This window comes from Meleagris gallopavo, chromosome 10 (genome assembly GCF_905368555.1).
Source record: "Meleagris gallopavo chromosome 10, MGAL_WU_HG_1.1, whole genome shotgun sequence".
Taxonomy (NCBI): domain Eukaryota; kingdom Metazoa; phylum Chordata; class Aves; order Galliformes; family Phasianidae; genus Meleagris; species Meleagris gallopavo.
In genome coordinates this window covers 18,307,394-18,331,917 of record NC_139413.1, presented here as the reverse complement: position 1 = coordinate 18,331,917, position 24,524 = coordinate 18,307,394, and the positions used below count along the sequence as shown (strand labels likewise).

General features: G+C 38.2%; 1 protein-coding gene across 5 annotated transcripts; it reads left to right on the top strand.

Annotated features, from left to right (window-relative positions):
* Positions 1–55: 55 nt before the first annotated feature.
* Positions 56–24,524, top strand: DNAJB4 (DnaJ heat shock protein family (Hsp40) member B4). 5 transcript variants are annotated; one of them, XM_010716252.4, is made up of 5 exons: positions 1,761–14,699; positions 15,036–15,228; positions 16,100–16,385; positions 18,907–19,481; positions 21,024–24,524. In XM_010716252.4, the coding sequence occupies exons 3-5, from the start codon at positions 16,175–16,177 to the stop codon at positions 21,255–21,257; spliced, it is 1,020 nt and encodes a 339-aa protein (XP_010714554.2). In that variant the 5' UTR covers positions 1,761–14,699; positions 15,036–15,228; positions 16,100–16,174; the 3' UTR covers positions 21,258–24,524. The 5 variants fall into 5 exon arrangements, with proteins under 5 accessions (XP_085087746.1, XP_085087748.1, XP_085087747.1 ...); XM_085231620.1 differs by lacking the exons at positions 1,761–14,699; positions 15,036–15,228 and adding an exon at positions 56–211; XM_085231622.1 differs by lacking the exons at positions 1,761–14,699; positions 15,036–15,228 and adding an exon at positions 234–360.

Below are 24,524 nucleotides of genomic sequence, written 5' to 3'. Positions count from 1 at the left end.
CTTCAGCAGCGGCCGTGTGAAGTGCCCGTGATGTTTCCAGAGCGACGCGAGATTTAGCAGACGCGCGGCGATAGGGCTAGAAGCGTCACGTGATAACAGCACGGCCGTGGGCGACTCTCGCGTGATTTCGTCGCGGACTCGCGAGTAAGAGCGGCACGCGGAGGTTGCTGGGAGCAGGGCAGGGCTGGGAGCGGTTGAGGCGGCGTCACTGGTGAGTGCGTGAGGGAGGTGGCGGGCGGGGGTTGGAGGGCGATGGGCAGCTCTGTGGCTTGGCAGTCTGCCAGCGCCTGGGGAGACGTTCAGTGCCCTGGTGCCTTGGTTCCTTCCTGACGGGTTTCCTGGCTGTCGGAGGAGCGGGCGGTGCGGGTGGTAGCGGTGCTTTCCTTAACCCCGAGGCAGCGCCGGGGCTGCTCTCCGGGTCGGTGCGCGGTCGTTCGGCGTGCTCGCGGCGGGACGGCTGTATAGAATAATAAAAGCTTATTTGGGGGAGAAGCCTCGGGGTCCGGTAGTGGCAGGAGGGGTACTGGCTGGGCTGCGGTACCGGGCTGCGACTGTTCAGTGCGGTGCGTCACTCGGCGGAACGGCTGCGGGGCTCCGCCAAGTAACGGCACCGCGGGGCGGGCTTTTCTCTTTCACCGCTCGGTTCTCTTCCTGCGGGATCCGCAGTTATTTCTAAGCAGTTCTTGCACGGCTCGCTGCGCGGTTTTGATAACTGAGGGGCGGAGGAGACTTGTTTTCCGTGGCTGAGCAAGCGTAAGCTTTAGTGAGGGAAAATGGGAGTTAGCGGGGCTTTGTCTGGGCCCTGTTTGGGTCTTGTGACCGAGTTGGGAATGAACTGACACGCTGAGTATGGATGACGGTGCTGGAAAGGCTTCGCCTCTAGATAAGGTCATAGAATGTCTGTTTCCTACTGTAGCTTAGAGACTGAAGGGAAGCTAAGCAGTATGACGGTTTCTAAGGGATCGCTTTGCTGTACTCTGTATCCATCAAACTACCTTCTTTACAGACTGTGTTAACTCAGTGCTTAAAAAAAATAAACTGTACTTTTAAGCTGAAGGATGGTTTTTTTTTTTCAGCCTTAAGTGATTGTATTTATGTGGATAAGCTCTTATTTGAGGAATGGTTGATTTGGGCTTGGCCTGGCTTTGGGCTGCGTGTAGGGGGGGGAATCCATTAAGCTCTGCAACTCTGCACGAGCTGTATCAGAAACTATGCCCTGTCATTTCTTGTTCCTTGCTCTGTAGTTCCATGCTGCCTTAAGAAGTCCCAGGTTTCTCATTGGTCCCTTCAGTTGTGGCTGTTTATAATTAGGATCCTTGCAGTATGATGAGAATAGGTAATAGGAAAGCCTGCCAAAACACCTTGAGGTATGGTGCTGCTGCTGAGGGAGGATTATCCTGTGTCTCACATCCAAATAACTCCACCAAAGGAAACTGAAAAATGTGCTACTTTTTTTCCTCTGTATAGCTCTTTGGAATTTAAAAGTTTTAAGACTAATACATTTAATTTCTACAAAGTTGAAATTTCTGTATGCTTCTAAGTAAATGGCACTGTATAATTAGAGTGAGGTAAAACTTTCTACTGGAAGAGATCTGTTTGCAAGATTTAGCACATGCTTTCTGTTAATTTAGTTATGTTAACTGGGGACGGAGGAGAAGTAAAATAGTTTGGGAAAAGCATAAGCTTTGTTTTCATGCTTAACTCTTTGTTCTTTTGAAACAGTAGTTGGAGCTTGAGCTATTTTCTTTCTATATCCTTTGTTATTGTGATGTTGGCTAGGTGTACCAGCCAGCTATGCAAATAAATAAGTTAATTAATACTTGTTGACTGTGTTGTGTTGAAGTTACTACAGGCTATGTCTTTCATGTCTTTGTCACTTCTTTGAAGATGTGAAATGTCTGTGTCCTTAATGTCTTTTTATTATAAAATGGGATAATGACTCTTTGTTAAACTGTGGGACAAGCCAGTAGCATGTTACACTAATGACTACAAAGTGAATATAATGCCTTGGGTTAATGGAAACTCTTGTGTAGTATTGTAGTAACAGAACTCTTCTAGTTCTGTTTGTGATCAGCTAAATATAAGTGAGTGCTAATTTTGGGATTTTTTACTTTTTTTTTTTTTTGGTAATGTTTGAGGTGGTGCATGTGAAAATGAAGAGAGATGCTTAATGTATATATGAGTGTTCAATCTTTCACATTCTTGAAGGCAGTATATTTCTTAGTCTTGGAGCTTCCAGACAGCCAGAAGATTAAATTTAGCCAATTAGAGAGGAATAACATCTTAAGTGTTATTCTGTATAAGTATTAGACTCTTATTTTCATCATTCTTAAGCTGATCTGATGACCTTTATCAATAGAGTTGCTTCTGTTTCCCCTGATGACACTTAGTTCTGATCTCCTTGAAACCCCTACATCTGAAGCACACTTTCCTCTGTTTTCCCTTGTTAAATAGCACTTCTGTTGAGATAATTACCACTCTGGGATTAATTTTTTGTCCTTATTTGGGGGTGGGGAGGCTAACCCTGAACAGTGCCAACTGCAACGTTCTTTCAGTTCCATTCCTGACTTGATATTATAATGTACAGCTATGACGGTTTTATCACTTGCAGAATTACTGTGTTTTCTCAAAAATCTGCCTTCTAGGAAATAAGGTAGATGGGTAAACAAATATTTGCAAGGTGCTTCTAGAGCAAGAGAACTTCTGTTTTGCCATGTAAAATACGCTTTTATTCTACAGTAACTTGTTCTGCTGCTAAGAAAGGCTGTGTGGTAGAGAAATCTACCACTTTTGAAATTTTAATAGATAGTAGAGGTAACAGATAATGTGGAGCTTTAAAAATGTCCATTGGTATTTCTGATGGAGGAGGGTGTGTTCCTTAAGCTTCTTAATGACATCTCATGCTATTTGGGCTAAAGGTATCTCTTTTTTTTTTTAAAGTAGTCATCAAACTAGAATAATGAATAATTAGTAGTAGTCTGACAAGTCAGAAAACTTAACAGTATTATAGATAGTCAAACTTGAGTACTGGAGAGTTCTGAAACTCAAATCAAATATTCTCTGTGTGAAAGAGTCCTCGTTTCTACAAAAATCTACTTGAGGAAGTTCTAAATCAGATACTTCAGGTTTTGTAGAATTATAGTATGAAATCCTTCGCATATGGTAGGTTGCTTGAGTGCATGCTTCCGTTAACTTCTGTTCTAAGTTTTTTCTTTTTAAACAACGTGCTTCAACTTTGTTGGTCCATGGTGACCAGATCTAAGGATGTGGTAGTCCTGAAAGAAGCAGTGCACATAGGACTCCTCTCAATGAGTCATGAGCTAAATAATTAAATTTCTTATACCTTTGTTCCTGTAGCTCTTCAGGAACAAATTCGTTTAACTTTGCCTAAATATGCTAAAATTATGATAGTCTCTAAATCATTGTGCTAATTTTACCCACTTTGCTTTCTTTAAATCATTGCTCATTTGGCGATGTTTGCATTTGGTTTCTTTAGGAGATTCAAGTGAACTGACTCAAGTCCTAACTGTAATCTGGTGTTCTTGCTCTGGCAAAAGGTGTCCAGGATCTGCAGTGCTAACAGTAGAAAACTCCCTGTGTGACTTCTGAGAGGAGTTGCAGCATGTGCCCTGCATCCAAACAACAGTTCATATTGTCATAAGCTTTCATAATTACCACGTGTGCAATGAAGTAGCAATTATGAATTTCAGAATCACAAGTTGCACCTAAAAAAGAATGTGGTGGTGGATAAAATTAAAGCATTAACTACAAAATCTTTTCAGTGCTCATGATTAGGTTCTCTTTTAAGAGGGATGAAGAGGAACAGTTTTTAGGATGGAAATAAAAAGATTGCTGTGCACATTTCACTTACCCAGGATGCCCAGGATGATCTAACAGATCAGCATGTCTTCCTATTCAGCAAATATTCCTGTAGTGCTTCATTCCAGACAAGTGCAGAGGCATGAGTTGTTTCTGAGGAATGTGATGGGATGGGAAGGAAAAAAAAAAAAAAAAAAAAAAAAAAAAAAAAAAAAAAAAAACAACAGATGGAAGGGGAAGGGCAACCTGCTCTGCTGCAGCTTGCTGAAAGCAGAACCCATTTGTCTTCACTTGGTGATAACAACTTTCTTCTTCTCTTCTGGGTGGAAGAGTGAACTTTCTCTCTAAGTCCACATCTGGTCTCTGTGTATCTACCTAAAATACTGTAAGCTTCAGAAAAGCTTGAATGTCTTCAATTTTTTTGTCTTATATTTGGTTGTGCTGCTTTTCTTAGCAAAAATGTTTTATGACATGAAGCATTTGAATAGAAGCTGTGTAGATATTGTAGATGCTGTAGAATATATCTTACACATTTTACTCTTTGAATCTTACTTCATGTGTCTTTGATTAAAGTTATGAGTGGGATGAGGCAGATGAAAGGAAATTTAATTAAAAAAAAAAAACTTAAAAGGGAAAAAGAGTTCTTTGCCTCAAGATAAGGGGTTGAGGTCTACCAGCCAGTTCCAATTCTGGGGTTGAAGACAGTTTAGCAGCAAAAGATTAATGTGGTCTTGCTACTGAAACCAAGCGGGAGGCAGCCAAATGGCATTTGGCCACCAGTGTGTTTGATGTGTCATGAATATGGAAGGATAAATCAGAGAACATGCAATTCTTCCTTAAATACAGCTGAAGCATGCAATGAGACAGCGATCACCATATAGTGATCTCTGCACAATGCAGTGCAGAGAGGCTGCTGGATAATGTTAGTCAGCACGGTAGTGTGGTCATCAGTGTCCTACTCGTTTGCAGGCCTGCATGTTTTTCTGTGGATGTCATGGGAAGAAAATCTTTGAGAGCCCAGAGCATTTGCTTGTTGTTAACATCTGCAAAACTCTTTCCAGAATGGGTGAAGTGAGAAAGGCCTGGCATATAGGTTGGTAGGTAAAGCTAGGTATGAAAATTGTATGTGAATAGGGGGATTAGGAAGGGCAGAGATGGAGACTGGGGATGGGCTTCTAAAAGGAAGATAAAATTAATGCAGTAGTAGCTGTGGGGGACAGAAGTGTCTCATGTTTTCCTCTATCAACAGAGCTCTTAAAGTGCATTCAGGCACCAAAAAAGATAGTAAAATATATAAAAGATTCAGGTGCACTATATATTCAGGAAATATGCTACTTTCTAGAGTATCACGTCCTGGAAAGATAGTTCAATCTTCCATTATTGGTTTAGTTTGATAACTTTCATTAATTTCTATAGTCTGTTAGTAGATCAGATGCTGGAATTTGCATCTCTCTAGAACCCACTCCATCCAGACATTTTTTAACTTAATTGTTCATCTTTCTATGTTGTATCATCTCTTCTTCTTAGGCCAGCATGCATTTGTTCATCTGAAGAAGTAAAGCCATATAAGAGAGAACTGAAAGTAGGACTATCAAACTTGTCCCTTCCACCTTTTCCCAGAACTTCTAGGTTCAGCCTGGGAGGTGGGTGGAGAACAACTAAGAAACCTTATTTGAGCTATAGGATGTGTTAGAAACGTTTGAAAGACAGTGAACAGCTATTTTGACTTCTCTTACAGTGAATTATGATAAATATAACTCTGTCTGTATCTGTCTTCTGTAGGTGAACAGGATATTCTTAGTGTTTTAATTTAAATCAAGTCACTTTAAATATGCTGACATATATTCTTTCAGGTGAAACAAAATTCTTCTTGATGTCTCCTTATCAAATTCTTGCCTTTATAGAACTATTTCAACCTCGCATGTGAAACTAACTGCATGAATCAGAGCAGCTGGATGGGATCATGAAAAACACTCTGGAAAAAGTATTTAGTGTGACCATCTCTTTATGTAAGAACAGCAGGATCTCATGTCTACAGCAAAAAAGAAAAAATGCTAAGATGTTTGTAGTTCCTTATTTGGTGAAGCATTGCAGCCAAGATGAAGGTTGTTTACTGCAATCAAAAACAATACAATGTAGAGACTCTTGTTTTCAAGTGGATTTATTTGTCCTGCAGTTCCTCTCTTCACTGAGACTGAAATATTACCATCACTCCACCCTCCTAAACAAAAAGGAAAAAAAAACAATAACTGTTTTTTTTTTTTTAAATATGTAATGGTTTTTTTTCCCTCTGACATTAAGTGTTACGATTGTGTCAAACACAAGGGCCAAGGATGTGAAATGAAAGCTAAGTTGAACTCTGATTCAAACGTAACACAGGAAACTTAGTCCCATTCCTACTGAGGTCTGAAGAAATTAATAAATAGTACTATTTCGGGGGAACAAAACTCTAAGTCACCTCCCTTGTAAGGACAGGCTGAGAGAGTTGAGGCTGTTCAGCCCGAAGCAGAGAAGGCTCTGGGGAGACTGGATAGCAACCTTTCAGTGCCTAAAGGGTGGATATAAGAAAGAAGGGAACAGACTCTTCAGGATCTGTTATGATAGGACAAGGGGAAATTGTTTCAAACTAGTAGAGGGGAGATTTGAGTTGGATATAGGGAAAAAGGTGTTTTTTTTTTGTTTTTTTTGTTTTTTTGTTTTTTTGTTTTTTGTTTTTTGTTTTTTGTTTTTTGTTTTTTTTTTTTTTTTTTTTGTTGTTGTTGTTGTTGTTGTTGTTGTTGTTGTTAGGTTAAGGGTAGTGAGGCAGTGGCACAGGTTGCCCAGAGGTGGTGGATGCTTTGGGAGCCCTGGAGACATTCAATATCAGGCTGGATGGGGCTCTGAGCAATGTGATCGTGCTGTGGGTGTCCCTATTCATTGCAGGGGAGTTGGACTAGATGATCTTTAAAGGTCCCTTCCAACTCTAACAGTTCTATTATTCTGTGATTTTTATTTTCTATCATTATTGCAGGAAAAAGTTCCCAAATAGAGTGTGGTTAGGGATCATGCAGGCACAATTTCTTCTTACCTTTCCCCTTTCCCCTTCTTACATGTGACTATGATTTGTGTTGTTTGTTCAGTGTTTTTCTTCCAGCTGTTCTCTTTACTGATAACTTTTTAGATATGCCAGAAAACAACTATCTGGTGCTTTTGTAAGAGGGAAAAAATGACTTGCAGACTTAGCTTCTCTCTGTTCCTTAGTTGTGGAACTTTACTGAACTAGTAGTAGACTACTCTAGATGTGCCTGACAGTCTTCAGTTTAAAGCTGTAGAGCATCTTCTTCACTTAAGGAAATATTTCTATAATGTATAAGCTGTTAGTTCCACTAATCAGTATTCCAAATTGACCATGTGTTGTTGTTATCTCTAATGGAACAAATCAAAGTACCTGTGATAGGCTGATAACCATTCAAAAGCAAAACTCAGATCCCAGTTGTGCCAGTACCACCTTCCTGAAGGAGACTTCTAGTGAAAGCAAACATGAAAGGACTGTATATTCTCTAGGTGCCCTGAATTCTCTGCTGCTTGCCACCTTTTTGAGACAACAGTTTGTTAATGGTTATTGCTTGTTGGAAGAAACCCCTTAGGATTGTTTTTCTTTGACAGACAGAACTGTTGCCATAGTTAATATGAACACGAGGAGGTTGTTACAGCTTGTATGTGTACTGTAGGTAAAGACTAAAATACCAGCTGTTGTATATTCCTGCCACTGAAATGGAGAGTCTCTAATTGAGACAGCCTACTCATCCTAATGTTTCCTGGGTGAAAAGATAGTTGCGATAACTGTATGTATGTTATTGAAATCTACTTTAAATGCCTTTTTCTCAGGTCTTTTTGTCCGTTCTAATTTCTTGAAGGAAAATCAACTAGGGGTACTGTGGAAATTAGCGCTGTTTTTCCGTTGTTCTTTTCCTGATGATCAGTACATACCACTGTGATTACGTCAGTTCTCCTGCTCCAGAACTCATTTGGTGAAAGAGCTAGCAGAGAGCTAGTCATGGTTCCCAGGGTCTCTGAGCTGGTTGGCCTCTTGTCCAGTCTCAGCCTGGCCCAAAGCAAATGTTACTTTGGCTGGTGCCAGCTGGCTCTAATCCCTGGGGTGAATGCTGGACTACAGAAGGAGTTGTGTATGAGTTGACTGATCTGTCTCTATGGTTTTAGGGCAATTTCTGTTTCTTCTGTGCTGCAAGAATAGGACTTAATCCAATGATCACACTGTTACCTTAAGCCTTACTTTTCTTGAAAATGTTTATAGTGAGACATCTTTACTTAGTCTAACTGAATGCCTCACTGTTGCTATTGGAAACAACACTCCTCAACATTTCATTTAGGTGTAAAACAATATAAATTGATTATTTTCTACCATTTGCACAATAAACATATTCAGATAGAAAAATGAAAGTACAAATCTATTTGCATACCTTTTTAAAGGTTTTGCATGTGTTTTTGTGAATTGACTGAAAGCCTGTAGGCAATGGATGTGTTGTTTTTCAGGAACAGAGAGAAAGGTGGTGGGAGAGAAAGTGGAAGCAGTGTGGTTGCTGGTCATGCTCAGATTTATACATTTCCAGTAGGTTTTAAACAATGTGCTGCTAGTATATGTACTTTTGAAGAAATATAAGTAAGTATTCTTAGATATGAGGTTACTGCTCATACAGAACTATGCTATAGTTATTCTAGCATGCTTTCTTGTAATATAGAGTACCCAAACACATTTCTTTCTACTAATACTTAGTTACTTAATACTAATACTTACTACATTAAATTAGATGGAGCAGAATTTTAGTGCCTGGCTGAACTCATACGTTTTGACAGCAATTGTGTGACACTGAGATTAATTGCAAAGTGCCAATGCTTGCAACTCAAGCTTTTGATCTGGAAAGTCTTTATTATTTCTTGCGTGGAAGTCGCTGAATTACATTGCACTGAGATATTCATGAATCTAATGAGTTTGTTCGTCCTGAGAATGCTGAACTACTTGTCCATTAAATGGTCTGTTTGTTCCAGTGATTTGCATTCAGAAGTGGTCTTAAGTAGTTGCTTTAGGCTAAGTGAGAGTAAAGCAAGCACCTGGTTGTTTTTCTTTTCCACTTTCCTGTTGCAGAGAATTCCTGCGTGGCTTCTCTGTTGGTTAACTTGGGTCAGATCTGTTCTGTGGTTGTGGTGATTTTTGTTTTTCTCCCTGGTATCCCCCTGAAACTTTTTTTTTTTTGAGTTTACACTGTCCTTTGGAGAGAATTCTACCACTTACACGACTTCTTAATTTTGTTTTTGAAACTGTCTTCTACTGGCTTCAATTAGAGGCTCTGGCTTAGGTTGGAGTAGGTCAAGAACAGCTCAGTTCATTCATCCTCCTGCTCTCCATCATTCTGTAGACCTCTCATTTCTTTACATCTTTTTTTTTTTTTAAAAGACCTCAAGCCTTCTCAGTTGTTTCTCATGTGGAAGCATTTTCATATCTCTGACTACTGGATTTTTCTGCTTTCTGTTAATTGATAAGCTTTGTAGTAGATTGTGTGGAACTTGTCAAAATGTAACATTTTTCTTGAGTGAAGTGTAACTTAAGCTTCCTCCTTTTTTCTCCTTAATAACAGTAAGGAGACTAAAAATATTTTTCCTTACCAACACAGAGCATTTTTCTGCATAGATATTTATAAAAGCATGACAATGACATCATAACCCACTGAAGCCTGTAACTGTGTGTGATAAATGTGTTGTTAGTAATGTGAAGGAATCTGTGAAGTGTTTTTTATCACTGGTTATTTTAGTTCTTGATCTATCAGCTTGCGTTTGGAGAAGAGACCTTGTTCACAAGCTTCTGTGTGAGTGGAAGCTGAAATGATTATTGTCTCTGGATCTGAAAAGAATTTAGGGAATCCTTAATTTGTAGATGAAAATATTTCCTGTCTTCTGCAACCGTACTTGAGATTCTCCTTTTTGTTTTTTTCCAAGTGCATTTGCCTGAAGTGGTTAATCATGCCATTGTGAAGTAAGCCTAGTTGGTTGAGTTCCAGCCAAAACAATGCATCTTAACTGAGTTCTAAGAACTTTGCCTGCTTTAAGATGCTGACTGTTCCTTCACAGCAGTGGGAGGTGAAACTTGGAAAATTCTTCCAAGTGTATTTTTGATCTTCAACTGTAGTAGAGATTGTGACTTAGGCAAGTATCAGGCATGAGAAGGCAATTCTTTGTTAATGACCTATAAGTTGGCTATGTTGTGAAGAATCAGTACGTGTATGACTTAGCGGCCTGCTTGTGCTTTTGGTGATCATTGCAGCCATATTTGGTGTAAAATCTACTTGAGACTTAGGTCAGCTCCCCTCCTGCTTTCCCATTAAACTATGGTTAATGCTGCTTGGTGCATTTCGGTTTGAATTCTTTCTGAACAGAGTGTTTTGAAGGCACCATCTATGCCTACAAAAATGTAAAGTGAGTGTGCCATTACTAAAGTATACTGTTACTATCTATGGCAACTTTGTAATTCTATGAGTAGTTTAAATTTTCTGTGCAGTGTTTTGCTTTCTCTTCTAATTACTTAGATGTAAAATCAAACCCTGGTATCCTTATCTACAGTGAGCTTTCTACTTAAATCATGGTAGCAACATATTTCTGCGGTGAAAAGAAGTAAAATTATTAAATTTTGCCCAGGTTGCTCAGAGAGCTGTGGGTGCTCCATCCCTGGAGGCATTCAAGGCCACTTTTGATGAGGTCTGAGCAGCCTGATCCAATGGGCGACAGCCGAGCGTTGGAACTAGATGATCTTTGAGGTCCCAAGATGTTCTGTGATTCATTCCAAGAAACTTCTGGGCAGTTACTTGGATGTGATGTGAATGACTAAATGAAGCTGCAGCTTTTGACTAGTTAGAAAGAACTGCTCACACTCGGTCACGTTTCGCTACATGGCTCTACTGTTTCTTCTCTAACAGACACTGAAGTTTATTTCTGTAGATGAGACAAACTACTGAATGCTTCTGTGGTGAAACACTATTCAATGCGTTTGTGAATGTGGCTGTATGTCTTTCATTCTTGTCTAAGGTTTTATGCACAGTCCCAAAGCATAAACATAGCTCAGAGAATGGCTACATGCTGTTAGAGGTGGTGAGGAGAAAAGTCATTGTCAGAATGCTTTTATCTTGGAAGATAATGCATGGTCTTACAGAAAACTTTCTATTATACATAGATTTGCTTTCTTCAAACCCTTTTAAACAGATGTTAATTTATTGCATTCATTCTTGTGAGTTTTCAAATACGATACTAGTTAATTGTGAAAGTTTTTTTCTGGGCAGAGATTTGGCTCCTCTGCTTTGACATTTATGTGTACATGTATATTTATAGTTGTGATCTGTCTGGAATTTGCCTTTGTGGTTTTATTTGCTCTTTAACTTGTTCTGTGATCTAGTCCTGTCTTGCAGTTTTGTCTGAGCTTTTAACATGTGAGGAATTTATTTTTTAATTTATTTTTAAAAGCCTTAATTGAAAGGAGATATGAGCATTTTTGTTCAACTTCAACTATTTCAAGGAATGATACAGTTCTGCTTTTCCTTAAGCAAAGCTTATACTGGTACTAATTTATGACTGATCTGGAATTTGAGTTCCCTCATGTAACTTGTAAGAATTGGAGGAGATGTTTTCTGGGAACTGCTGTTTCTGAATACTTGGTTATCAGCTAACAAGCCTTGAAAACTACTGTGCTTTCAACAGTCAGACCTTTTAGATCTAGTAGAATTTAGGAAAACTAGAAAAATATCTATGAACTTTATTTGAAAATTAAACCTAACATTTGTGGTGATATACTGTAAAGAAGATATCTGATCTTTATTATGTATATCTTGTAGATAAAGTGGATAAAATTCTTGCTCTGCTTGACATTTTAGTACTTCAGTGTGATATACGCAGCATCAGAAGCTGACTTCATTCAATGTTAATGGAATCATGTGGTCAAGCATTACTAATACCTAGTCTGTATACATAATGCTTTAGAGTAAAATCTAATGTGACTATTTGTGTAGAGGATGTTTGAAGAACCTACATATAAATGCTTAGAAAACTTCTGCTATAAAAGCATGCCTTTTCATGCTGAGCATTGTTTCAGAACTTACTTTCATTCTTGTCTGACAAATGATGTGCTGCCTGAAAGTATATGGATGTAAAGTAGACACAGACTACAACTTTCTAACAATTGGGATTCATCACATAAGCTGTGTTTCAGGTGCTTCTTTAGTATTTGAATTTTCACGTGCTGCACAAGCATTTGAAATATTATTTTTAGTCCTTTCCCCACCATGGAATGAATCATTTGGAAGAAAGAGGAGATTCTACCAGAATCTAAACTTGGCAATCAGTGTTGATATTTCTTGTAGTACTGTGATCACTGAGCATAGTTTGGCAGAAAATGGTTTTCCAGAATTGACTAAGCATTATTTTCATAATTGCTATTTGATATGATAGTGATTGAATACAGCTATTGCATCTGGCTGTGTAAAGAATCAACCATCAGCTTTTTGTTTATGTGGTATAGCATTCAGAAATGTTGATATGGTAGAATAAGAAAGAATGGTAGCTAATTGGCAGATTGTATTGTGCGTATGAGGTGGTGTCGTGGACAGGTGTGTTACTGGAGATGTACATTTCAGAATTTGCTTGGTGCTTGTTCATGAGCATTCTGAATCAAAGCATTAGGTGAGAGTTTTTCTGATTTTACAGCTACCTAGCTTAGTGGTTGCTTACGGGAGGCATCAAGCTGCAGGATGCAGTACTGCTAGCTTGTCACATACAAGGAGCCGAGGCCACTCTTGGCTACATAAGTTCTACCAGGCTGTGTGCTGGTAGTGCTCCCTAGGCAGAATTCAGTTAAAAGTCCAAATAGATGGTGAGCTGGCATTCCAGCGTGCTGTACATAGAATTGCGGGCGTGGGCAGGTATGCAAGCAGGGTAGGTACCTCTTGGTATTCCAACCCAAACACCAAGCTCAGAATAAAGGTGTTATTCTAATGCAAGGACTCTGGGAAGCACTTGCTGACAGAATGCCTCATGGTGATCCTAAATACTACTGCAAAAGAGAGTATTTGAAGTAGGAAGGCAGAAACTTGTAAAGAACTAAATGATCCCATGAATGAATTAATCTGTCCCACCTTAAGTGATCACAGGATATTTAATGCCTTCAGGCATTAAAAAAGCTCAGATTATAGCATGAAAAACGGATAATGTAGGAGGCTTTTTTGTAGCTGTTTTCGTTTCTGTTCACCTGTGCTTATTTGAAGGAGCTGCAGTACTAGAAGTTCATTTTCTGTACAGTGCCCAAAGGATTTTCTTGTTAACAGCACTGAAGGGGGAACATAAGTAAAATAACAAAAGGTCTCTAATTATATGATAAAAAAGATAGTATGTAGAGAAAGAAGGAACATACTTTATAAAACCTTGTGTTTCAGTTGTCCCATTAAGTAGGCAGGAAGTAGAAGTAGCAATAGTCATTGCTGTGTATTTCACTCAGTCTTCATTGTTACATTGTTATTATTTTTAGAGAATAACTTACCTAATTAGGCTATAGCTTGGCACTAATGCTGGAAGAGCGTGTTTCTCTCTGTAGGCCCCTTACAGAAAGGATGCCTGAACAGTTACTCACTGTGATTGTCAGCAAAATTTCTCATTGTGACTTCTTAAGTTCTTCCTGGGTGGAAAAAGCTTTTGATTTAAGGAGAAATCCTGACTATTGTATCTTCTAATGGAACCTGGGAAATTAATTACTATGTCTTACAAAATGTCAGGGGGCAGTGTAAGCCGTGCTTATGGCGACTCCTTAGGTATTCTTGTGATAATTAAAATAATTAATTAATATAATGTTCTCAACAGGGAAGAAAGGTTTTATACTTTGCTTTTAAATCTAGCATATACACACTCTACCACTTCCAATGACCAGAGGTTTTGAAAAACTTAATGGAAGATAAACCTGTGGCTAGTCTGAGGTACTGCTGTTCTGTACGTTCTATGATGTAATCACCATGGTCACACAAATAGTGTGTGGTCCTACTCAGTGCACTGCAAGTGATGTAAGGTGTGACCCCACTGTGCTGGCTCAAACACTGCAATGGCAGCACAGCCGGGCATGGTGACTCCTTGTACTGTTAGCTCTGCAAGAGGACTTCAAGCTGTGCTGAATTTGGTTTTTGTCAATAGTGATAAAGTTTGTTTGCTGTTGTTATTCAGAGTGACTGTGACTGCTGAGTTTGTATGATGATTTGTCATATTCACAGCTATTTCCTGAGCATAATAAAATTAAAGCTGCCCACTAAAACATACTGCTACTCCCTAAGAAGCAACTTTACTTATGTATGTTTTGAATGAAATTGGTTTCAGCGTTGTTCTAATTCAACCTATTATACCCCTCTTGCCTTAGGATTTTTTCTGCTATCAAATCCCTCAACTTAGGGCATGGATCTACAAGATGTTGTCTGGAAGAGTAAATTAACAAAGCGAGTGCTTTTTAAAGAAAGATAGGGAGAAAAGGGTAATTAATAAAAGACTAGCTTTATTCCATGTAGAGATCACCAACAACTTATTCCTTCAGCTGTGAAGAGAATTGATTCTGTAACCTTGTGGCTCCCAGTGTTCCAGAAACTTAAATCAGTCCTTAGAGATTTGGTGATAAATCAGATTCTTCTTCTCAATGCCCTTTCACCTCTGTTGGTTTTGAAATATTAATTACAGGTATGCAAAATCCATGGTTGTGGTGAAATGTCATCTTTCATCCCTATTACTATTCCAAGGAGATTAGAAAAAAATCTAAGCAAATCCCAGATACATTGAAGGAATCTGGTCAAATCTAGCGCAGTGAGAAAGAACAGGTAAGATGTGGGGAATAGGGTGATGACATAAGGGGGTGAGATATCTCTTTTTATAGTACTCTCTATTTTAGAAGAAATTTTCAATCTTCTCTATTTCGTCTCCTTTGAAGTTAGAGCAGAATCTGGAAAACAACTTCAGAAACTGTTTTCTTTAAAGCAACAAAACCAGCTAATCTAAAGATTAGCATTTTCTTTTGAGGGTCCTTTATCTGATTTATACCCTCTTAAACTTTGCAACACTATAGGGAAGATAGTTTGAGACTAAGAGGTGCTTTCTTATGAGTAAGTTCCAGACATGACTAAAATTAGCATATTTTAATCCTTTTTTTTTTCCAGGAAGGAGCGTTTTTTCAAGCTGCGCTAATCAGTCTTGAAGTTTATTACGATCCTGATAAACAAGGATAATTTCATAACAACTGAAAGAAATCAAACAGTCTGAAACTTGATACCATTCTCTCTGCAGAGTATTAGAAAATCTTAAAGATTAAAATTTGAACTACATGTTGTAAAAGAAATGTGCAGGAATCAGGTACTTTTCTATTAGCTTTCATATGACGACACGAATGCTGGCTGGATATGTTGCGATACTTGCATTGGCTTCATATTGCCACTATAGAGTGAGAGGTAAAGGGGGGAAAAGAAAAAAAAAAATACCCCACACATTTGATCTGCTTCTAGTTGTTTTTTGTTGTTGTTGGTTTTTTTTTAAGGTTTCTTTCATGTTTGATTTAGTGCGTAATGGTACGGCTGCAGTCAACTGTTGTTGAGAGTGAGTTAATTTTATTTTTAAAGAAATGCAGTTAGACTTTCTGAAGCTTTGTTGTTAGCTTTGGTGTCAAATACTTTGCAGTCTTCGCTGGAAAGTGTACAAACCCATGTTGATTGTATGTTCAGAAAGTAGTTGTATGTACAGTTGTCTCTACAGAAACTGTGAAGTAAAATGCTGTAATTATTTCATATGAGCTACTGAATTGCAGTTGGAGTGGTTATGTGCTTTAGACATGGTTGGGTTCATCCCTGCTAGTGAAAGGCATTGCATTGCACTGTTAAATGCTTAAACTTTCTAGTTGCTGGAGGAGGGAGGAAATAGTTCAACAGTTTGTGTGTGTGCGTGCTTGAGAGCAAATGAACTGTGCAGACTGTTCAGCAGGGGAAGTGACGCCCTGTAGTATTTGTCGTTCTAGAAAGAGCCGGAGACACGTAGTTTAGATGGGAGGACTCTGGAGAGGGCTGTGTCCTGTCCTGTGTGTATAATTATTTATAAATGAGCAACAGTGGAAGGAATGAAATACGGATAAGCTATCTAACGTTTCTCTAGTGTATCAGAGTTTGTTGGGTTTTTTTTTTGGTTGTTCTGTTTACTTAATTTCCAAATTTGATCTTTATTTTTCCTTCTCTAGCTTCTCTGCATTGCTGAGACACTGGATACTGGTTTCTTTATAACAAGGAAAATCTAAATTCCTATAACACAGAGGATGGGGAAGGATTATTATTCTATTCTGGGAATTGAAAAAGGGGCTTCTGAAGAGGATATCAAAAAGGCTTACAGAAAACAAGCGCTTAAATGGCATCCGGATAAGAACAAGTCTGCTCATGCAGAAGAAAAATTCAAGGAGATCGCAGAAGCTTATGAAGTGCTGAGTGATCCCAAAAAGAGAGACATTTATGATCAGTTTGGGGAAGAAGGTATGTATATCTTTGCTGTAGTTTGTGAGGGGCCACTTTAATTATGTTGGAAGAAACAAAATAAGCACAGATGATGCATAGAAGCATGTGTTATTTTAGGCAATATGTCTGTACCACTTTGATTTTTTGTCTCATTTTTATTAGACTTATAATGTAAAATGTATTGCACAGGTTTAATGATGGTCTAGTTTTAATTTCTTCTGTTAATGTTTTTATGTTTTAGAAGTGCCAAATACTTACTTCACAGGCAGAAAGTCATTGGACTGCAAAAGTCTGTATGACCCATAAATAGCTTTCTGGGATCTCGTCTTACTGCTGCCTTCCCTTACTCTAGCACTTTTAGATGCAGTTGGAGAGATGAATTCTGTTTTAAGATTTTGTTAAAGGGCACTCTGCTTGATCTCAGCATGGCAGTCCTGAGCAGAAGCCCAGGTGTCCAGTCTGTAGTTGTCCTTGGCTTCTTGCCTAGGGAGGAAAGAATTTGGCTGATGTCATGAAATACCAGAACATTTTTTAGCTTTAATTGTAAACAGTGATAACATGCCAAGAGAATGAGGCCTCAGAAATGTCATATTTATCCTAAAATGGTTATCTGAAGAGGATTTTTTTTTTTAATTTATTTTTGACCAACATGACTTGCCTCAGTCTTATGATTGAACAACAGAGGAGGACGTTAACAACTCTCCCCTTAAAGTTATACTATCAGAAATTCCAGATGAAATAATTGTTTCTGTTTTAATAAGTATGTCCACTCATTCATTGCCATTCATGCCCCCCTTTTTTCGAGAGAGCAAGAAAGGACCCCCAGCATTAGTTTTTGTGCAGGAAGTTGCAAGTTCTTATATGAAATTTGATCCTCTGTCATCTGTGGGGCTTAATGAATTTGTTAAAAAATTGTTATAAATTCATGTAGAAAGCCTTTAGCTTCTGCACATGGTGCAGTGTTTTTTGTTTTGTTCTACTGCAGATGTCCAGAATCTTCAGTGCTGTTTTTGAAACGTTCTAGGAAAAAGTTTTAGATACCAGAGGCCTTCATTGCCTCTTAGTCTTCTGCCTCCTTGCATTTCATCCTATTTTCCATGCCTCTTTTCTGTATATGAGTATATAACTATTTACCTTGCTATTCTTTGAGATTTTTTATTCCTGTGCAGTAGCTCATCTCAAATAGCTCTCCCAAAGATGCATTTTTGTTATTTTTTCCCAGAAGTAAGGCATGTAGCCTTTTGTGTCCTAGCATATATACTTGAGCGTAGAGATTCAAAATATGTTTGCTTATTTTGAGCGAAACGTTAAAGGTAGCAGTGGTGACGCTGGAAATACCTTGTGATGACTCAGTTGTTCTCTAAGCTTTTCCATTGCTTCAGAGAGTGTAATTAGTAGTTCTGAGGAAAAGGTGAGGAGGTGGGATATAGGAAGCAGCAAATATCATTGTTTTTTACAGTGAAGAACCTTGATGTGCCTTCAGTAAAAACTTCTGACCAGCTATTCCAGGAGGTGTCATTTTGTTACCGCAGATTATCACAGATTTATAGATCCACTGATCAGATTGTTTACCATTAACAGTTCTGTGCTATGTGGATAGAACTACTCATTGTAAAGTACTTTTTAATGGCAAGGTACAGAGATGGGGAAGTTGACCGTATTCTGATGTTTTTCTTAGTTACTGCTGGTAACTGGTATTAGATTTATGCATAGAAGTTCTAAGCAAAACAAAGAAAAAAATAAAACCTGTTTCAAATTTTTTTTTTCAAACAAAAAAAGAATTGGGCATTGTGAGTTTTGAACTAAGTGTCCTACAAAAACTTTTTTTTCTTAGAGGTTTGAGATGGTATTCTGAAACTGTCAGTGCATCAAAGCAAAAAACTAGTAGGAGTTGAGAAAGGCATTTAGAACTTACTGAAACCCAGTCAGGAAGTGCAAAGGACCAGCCAGTGAGAATCGTAAGGAAAGTCTTACCAGAAAGACATTAAATGTAGATATCTGCCTAGGGAAGATAGAGGTAGAGAAGAGTTATTTGAGAACAATGTGGGTTGTTTGTTTGTTTGTTTGTTTTTGGTTTTGTACAGGGACAATGACAGTTTATAGAAGACTTTCATACACAAATAGGTGAACTTCTGAGGGTTTTTTTTTTTTTTTTTTTTTGTGGCTGGATAGAATTATATTCCCAAGTTTCTTCCCTTTTCTATCATAAATTTGAGATTTTGCTCTGAATGTTAAAGAAGCAGTATGGCTGCTTGAGTGTTGTCCTGTTCTTTTATTCTCAAAATTCATTGCAGGAAAGCAGAAGTAAAGCTTATCAGCAATAGATTGGCGTTGAACAATGGAGAATGAGAGAAATATTATTTGAATTAATAGTTGATACTGAGTAGTCTGGTATTTCCTCATTGAGGAGGAGTCCTTCCACTCTACCCCATAGATCTTTTCAGCTTGTCAATTATGATATCTATTCTTCCACTCCCTGATAAATGGAATATTAGTATAAGCTGTCTTGTATAAAATTTTGCATATTTGTCTTTTTTAGGTCTGAAAGGAGGTGCTGGAGGACCTGATGGACAGGGTGGTACCTTCCGGTATTCCTTCCATGGTGACCCACATGCTACGTTCGCAGCTTTCTTTGGTGGCACAAATCCTTTTGAGATCTTCTTTGGAAGGAGGATGCCTGGTGGTAGAGACACTGAAGACATGGAGGTGGATGGTGATCCGTTTGGATCGTTCACTAGTTTCAGTATGAATGGTTTTCCAAGAGAAAGGAATACAGTAGGTAGCCAGTTACGTCGTAAACAAGATCCCCCTGTAATTCATGAGCTTAAGGTGTCATTGGAAGAGATATATCATGGCTGCACAAAAAGGATGAGGATTTCACGGAAAAGGCTGAACCCAGATGGTAGAAGTGTCCGAACAGAAGACAAAATTCTCACTATTGAAATAAAAAGAGGATGGAAAGAAGGCACTAAAATCACTTTTCCAAAAGAAGGTGATGAAACACCCAACACAATTCCAGCTGACATTGTTTTTATCATAAAAGATAAACCTCACTCTCATTTCAAGAGAGATGGATCAAATATTGTCTATCCTGTTAAGATCAGCTTAAGGGAGGTAAGTTTCTCTTTTAGCGGAACTCATTGTTCAACCTTATTATAATGTGGTACAATAGCTATACAGCAAAAACTAAATGACAGCGATGAAGTGGTTTTTTTCTGTTCTAAAGAAAGCGTTTCTCATAAAAAATGTGACTACAGAATGTAGTTATTTATAGTGGAAGCACTAGCTGTTTTGATATAAATGGAATACTATTTCAAGCTGTTTACCATGGAGGAGGTAGAATAGAATGAGGATGGAAGAGTGAAAGTAAAAGTTGATATGACTTAAATCTTTGTACTTTACCTTTCTAGATAAATACATATTAGACTAAATCAATAAATGCATTCAATATGGTATGCTCATTTATTGTGTGATGTGATTGCTGCTTCCACGGAACAAAGTAGAAATTTCTTAACTATTTTCAGTGCCAGCAAATTCTAAGCCTGCCTTTTTATGTCATACGTTATTTCAGTGTGATTTCAAAGTAGGTAGAGATTGATTTCATGAGGATAAATTATTGAGAACAGGTGTTATAGGAGCTATATATAACAACAAAAATGCTATAGCTTTTTTTTTTTTAATTCTGTTCCAAGAACAAAACACGCTGGCTTTCAAAAGGAAAGAATCGGGCAACCAAGGAGAGTTCTTCAGAATCTGAAGCTGTGTGGTGGTCGTAATATAAAAATTAACATAGCTGAATGTGTTTTATTTTCTATCAGTTAGTATTAGGTGAAGGAGTGAGTTTTTACTTAGGTTTTGAGCTCTTCGTGCATATTATGAGCTCCCTTCTGAGAGGATTCCTTTCTAAAAATACATTTAAAGTAAAATGAAACACTTAAAACAGGGTAAAGGAGGAAGAGAACTATTTAATGATGTGGGTAATACAGTTCTTTCATGGATAAAAGTCCATGTAGAGTTATTGCACTGTTACGTAGTAGTGAGCATCTATCAGTATAGACCAAGTATACGGGACCAGGTGAAGCTGGAATAATCTTTATCAGAAATCTTAGTAATGAAGACAAACCATTGGGTAAAGCAGGAGAAAACCTGATCTTCCTGATGACATATTTTAATTTTGATATTCTAAAATAGTGTTTGTTTTTCTTTGACCATCACAAATGCTCTCCTAAGACAACTATTAAATTTGATTGTCTCCACTTAGACATTTAAATGTTGTATTATTTGATGTAACATAAGTTGATGGAAGCATTGGAGTAAATCCCTGTGCAAGTGAACAAAAAATTGAAAGGATTCTAAATTACCTGTAGAAATTGTATCTAGAGATATGCTGTTGGACAGTTGTGAATGGTATGTTTGCCCTGGGGTCAATTACCATATTACTTGATAAAATTATGGAAGGATATATGAACTCATTCTTCAGTGGGTATTGCATAAGATTGTTGTATCTTGTCAAAATTCAGATAGACTTATTAAATCTCTCACTTCACAGTGGAAGTATTCTGTTTACAATGCTAGTCCTTTCTAAATAAAATTCAAATGCAGCTACAAACAATGTTCTGACCAATTCATTTTTCTTATGATACAATCTTTCTCTAGGCATTGTGTGGCAGCTCTATCAATGTGCCAACAATAGAAGGAAGAACCATACCCATGACAGTAAATGAAGTTGTAAAGCCTGGGATGAGAAGAAGAATTATAGGATACGGTTTGCCATTTCCCAAAAATCCTGACCAACGTGGAGACTTAATTATAGAGTTTGAAGTAATTTTCCCAGATAACATTTCTCCAGCATCAAAAGAAGTACTTAGGCGAAATCTTCCAGTTTCATAAAATGAGGACTATGTCAACTGTTTAAGCAGGACACTGGAAATGCAGAAGACTGGCAAGTCTGTGCTTTAAAAGTGCAATGTGTAACAACTAGTGGAATATTTGTTTTTTGTTTGTTTGTGGGTTGGGTGGGGGGAAATATTGTAATGCTGCATGAGAAGAAAAGAGTTAAGTACAAGTCATATGGATGACTTCTGCAGTATAATTTACAGGGAAAACCACTCATATTTTATATTAGATCTTCCTAATCAGAAAAGCTTATTCAGTATTTTGCTTAATATAAAGTGTAGTCAGTTTTTACAAAGCCAATGCATATTTCTGATAAAGTACTCAAGCCACCAAGTACTTTATTCCTTATATCCCTACTCTATCTAATGTAAACAGTTTATACAGAGATTGGATGTGGTAGTAGAAATATACATGTGCGAATACTTTAAATTACAAAACAGTAAGGATACTATTTGGTCTGTTGCTGTCCACTATACAAAGCATAGACTAGGAGAATCAGCTTGGACTGCTAAATTGCCCCCCACTGAAATGAAAGTATTTTCTTTATTTCATCAGAATGTGAGGGATCTGCATTAGAAGTCTAGGAAAGAGCATGTATCTTGAGGAGAAGGTAGCTGTTTGTTGAGTGGTTCCTCATGCTTCAGGCAGAACAGCAAGAAAGGATTGTACAAGTGTGAGCCTGCTGTCAAATGGAACAGGGAAATTGGGTGACAAATAATGTAGAGAAGGCTGAGGTACTCAGTGGCTTCTTTGCCTCAATCTTTGCCAGTAATACAGTCTTTACCAGGAGTCAGCCCCCTGAAACCAGAAGGGAATCCTGAAACAAGGAAGAGGTAACCTCAGTGGTGAACCAACATAGAAGTGCGTTTAAACTAGATATACAGAAGTCCATGACACCTGACAGATTGCATGCAGAATTGCTGAGGATTCTAGCTAATGCCTTTGCAAGGCCTCTCAATCATCTTTTGATTTGAGAAGGTTTCTATAGACTGGTAAGAAGCAAATATCACTCCTGTCTTCAAGAAAAGCTAGAGAGAAGATATGAGGAATTACCAGCAAGTCAGCCTTCATGCAGTTCCTGGGAAGGTGAAAAGGAATATCCTCCCAGAAAGCATTTTCAAACATGTGGAAGACAGTAATGCGATTTAAGGTCAGCATAGATTTACAGAGGGGAAAATCATGGTTGACCAACTTGATTTCATTCTACAGTGTGTGTGTGGTGATTAGCTTGATGGATAATGGAAAAACAGTCTGTGTTCTTTACCTTGACTTTAGTAGGCGAATTGACAAAGTACGGGATAGATAAGTGGACAGTGAGATGAATTAAAAAGTGACTGAGTGGGCACAGGGGTTTTGTTATCAGTGTCACAAAGTCCACTTGGAGGTAAGTCACCAGTGGTGTATGCAAATGCTCAATACCGTGGCCAGTAATACTCAACATCTTTGTTAAAGACTTGTATGATGGAATGGAGTGCACACTCAGCAAGTTTGCATGTCATACAGAACTGTGAGGAGTGGTCAGTAACACCGTATTGATTGTGCTGGCCTTAAGAAGGGCTTTGGTGGTCCACAAAAACCGTACAGAGAAAAAAAACACACAGTTCTGTGAGTAAAAATCTTGCTCCCTTAAGTATTACTCAGGTACCAGTACAGTCTTGGAGCTTGCTGTCTGGAAAGCAATTTTGCTGAGAAAGGGCTTTGAGTTTCTGGCAGACAACAAACTGACCATGAACTAGCAATATGTCCTTGCAGCAAAACAGGCTAATGGTATCCTGGGTTGCACTGGGAAGCTTTGCGAGCAGATTGAGGGAGGTAATCCTTCCCTACTCCTCACTAGTGAGGCTGCATCTGTCATACCATGTCCTGTTGTAGTCTCCCCAGTAGAAGGAAGACAGTGGCTTGATGGAACAAGTCTATGAGAGACTGAGAGAACTAGAACTGTTCAGTCTGGAATACAGAAAGCTCAGAGGATTCTTATAAATGTGTATAAGCATTTGGAAGGAGGGAATGAGGAGAAGGGAGCCAGACTCTTCTCAGTATCACCCAGTGTTGGGACAAAAAGCATGGGGACAACTTAATACACTTTTTTTTTTTAATATTGTGAGGGTGGTCACAGAAAGACTGTGGAGTATCCATCCATAGAGATGCTCAAAACCAAACTGGACATAGTCCTGGGCAGCCTGGTCTAGCTGGCCATGCTTGAGGAGATTTGGGTGATCACCAGAGGTTCCTTCTAACCTAGAAGATTCTGTGTACACTGACTTAGGAACCTTTTTCAGTAGACAGTGTTAAGGACCATGCTCTGTAAATGAGGCTTAGCCCAAAGATGGGGTGGTGCTGATGTGACAACTTGAATCCGTAGGGAGAAGGTTCTTGGGTGGAAAGATGTATAAAGAACACTCTAAGAAGTGTGCCATAGAGCAGATATTTAAAGATCATGTTGACATCAAGTTCAGACCTTGAAAATAATGCAGATTTTAATTTAAAGAAAGAATCCCAGGTCCCATCTAAGAAGAAGTCTGCTGAAGACATGAAATAGGATAGGGCTTGTCCACAAACTTCTACATGCTTGCATTGAGTCTTTTCTGAATACAAATATGACTTACTTATCTTTAGAGTTAAAAGGTGCATAGGGAAAAGGAAAGCCCTCTGTAATAGTCTAGTTTTGTAATATTGTAATAGGGCTGGTTCCCTTCATTTTGGTGGAAGAAATGCCTTGCAGATTTGTTCTTGTTACTTGAGTTTAAAATATAATAGAGTGCTTTAGCAACAGTTTCAGAGAATGCTTTTCTTCATAAGAAGAAAATATATAGGATTTGCTGTTAGCCTTTTGACTGTGGAAACTCAGTAGTTACCTGCTTTGTTAGGTAGCTTAAGAAATAGCAGTATTAATTTCATATAAACGCTTTTCTGTGGGAAAGTAAATAATATGGAAGTTGGGATTCAATTTACAATAGCTTTTTAATGAGCAAAAAAATTCCATTTTTATTACTCAAAGAAATAGAACTTCTGGGAGATACTGTTCAAATAATTTTTCAACTGCTTATCTCTTTGTATGTTGTCAGTTGTAGTCCTACAACTGCAGTAGATCTACAAGGAATGAAACAATTGCTGGAACAGTATCGCAAAGGACAAACGTAGCTGCTTAATGTTTCTGCGTATTGTTAACACTATATATTGTTTGTTGAAAAAGTTCCCAATATGTACTGTATTGCATTTCTTATGTGGTTTTTAAGTAAAAAGTGTAAAGTTGTTTTTTCA

Excerpts from the sequence above, each read along its gene's own strand:
- DNAJB4 (XM_085231620.1), top strand. The coding sequence starts at position 16,175 with ATGGGGAAGGATTATTATTCTATTCTGGGAATTGAAAAAGGGGCTTCT. Across the intron at positions 16,386-18,906 it reads TGATCAGTTTGGGGAAGAAG|GTCTGAAAGGAGGTGCTGGA; the intron begins GTATGTATATCT and ends TGTCTTTTTTAG. Across the intron at positions 19,482-21,023 it reads TTAAGATCAGCTTAAGGGAG|GCATTGTGTGGCAGCTCTAT; the intron begins GTAAGTTTCTCT and ends ATCTTTCTCTAG.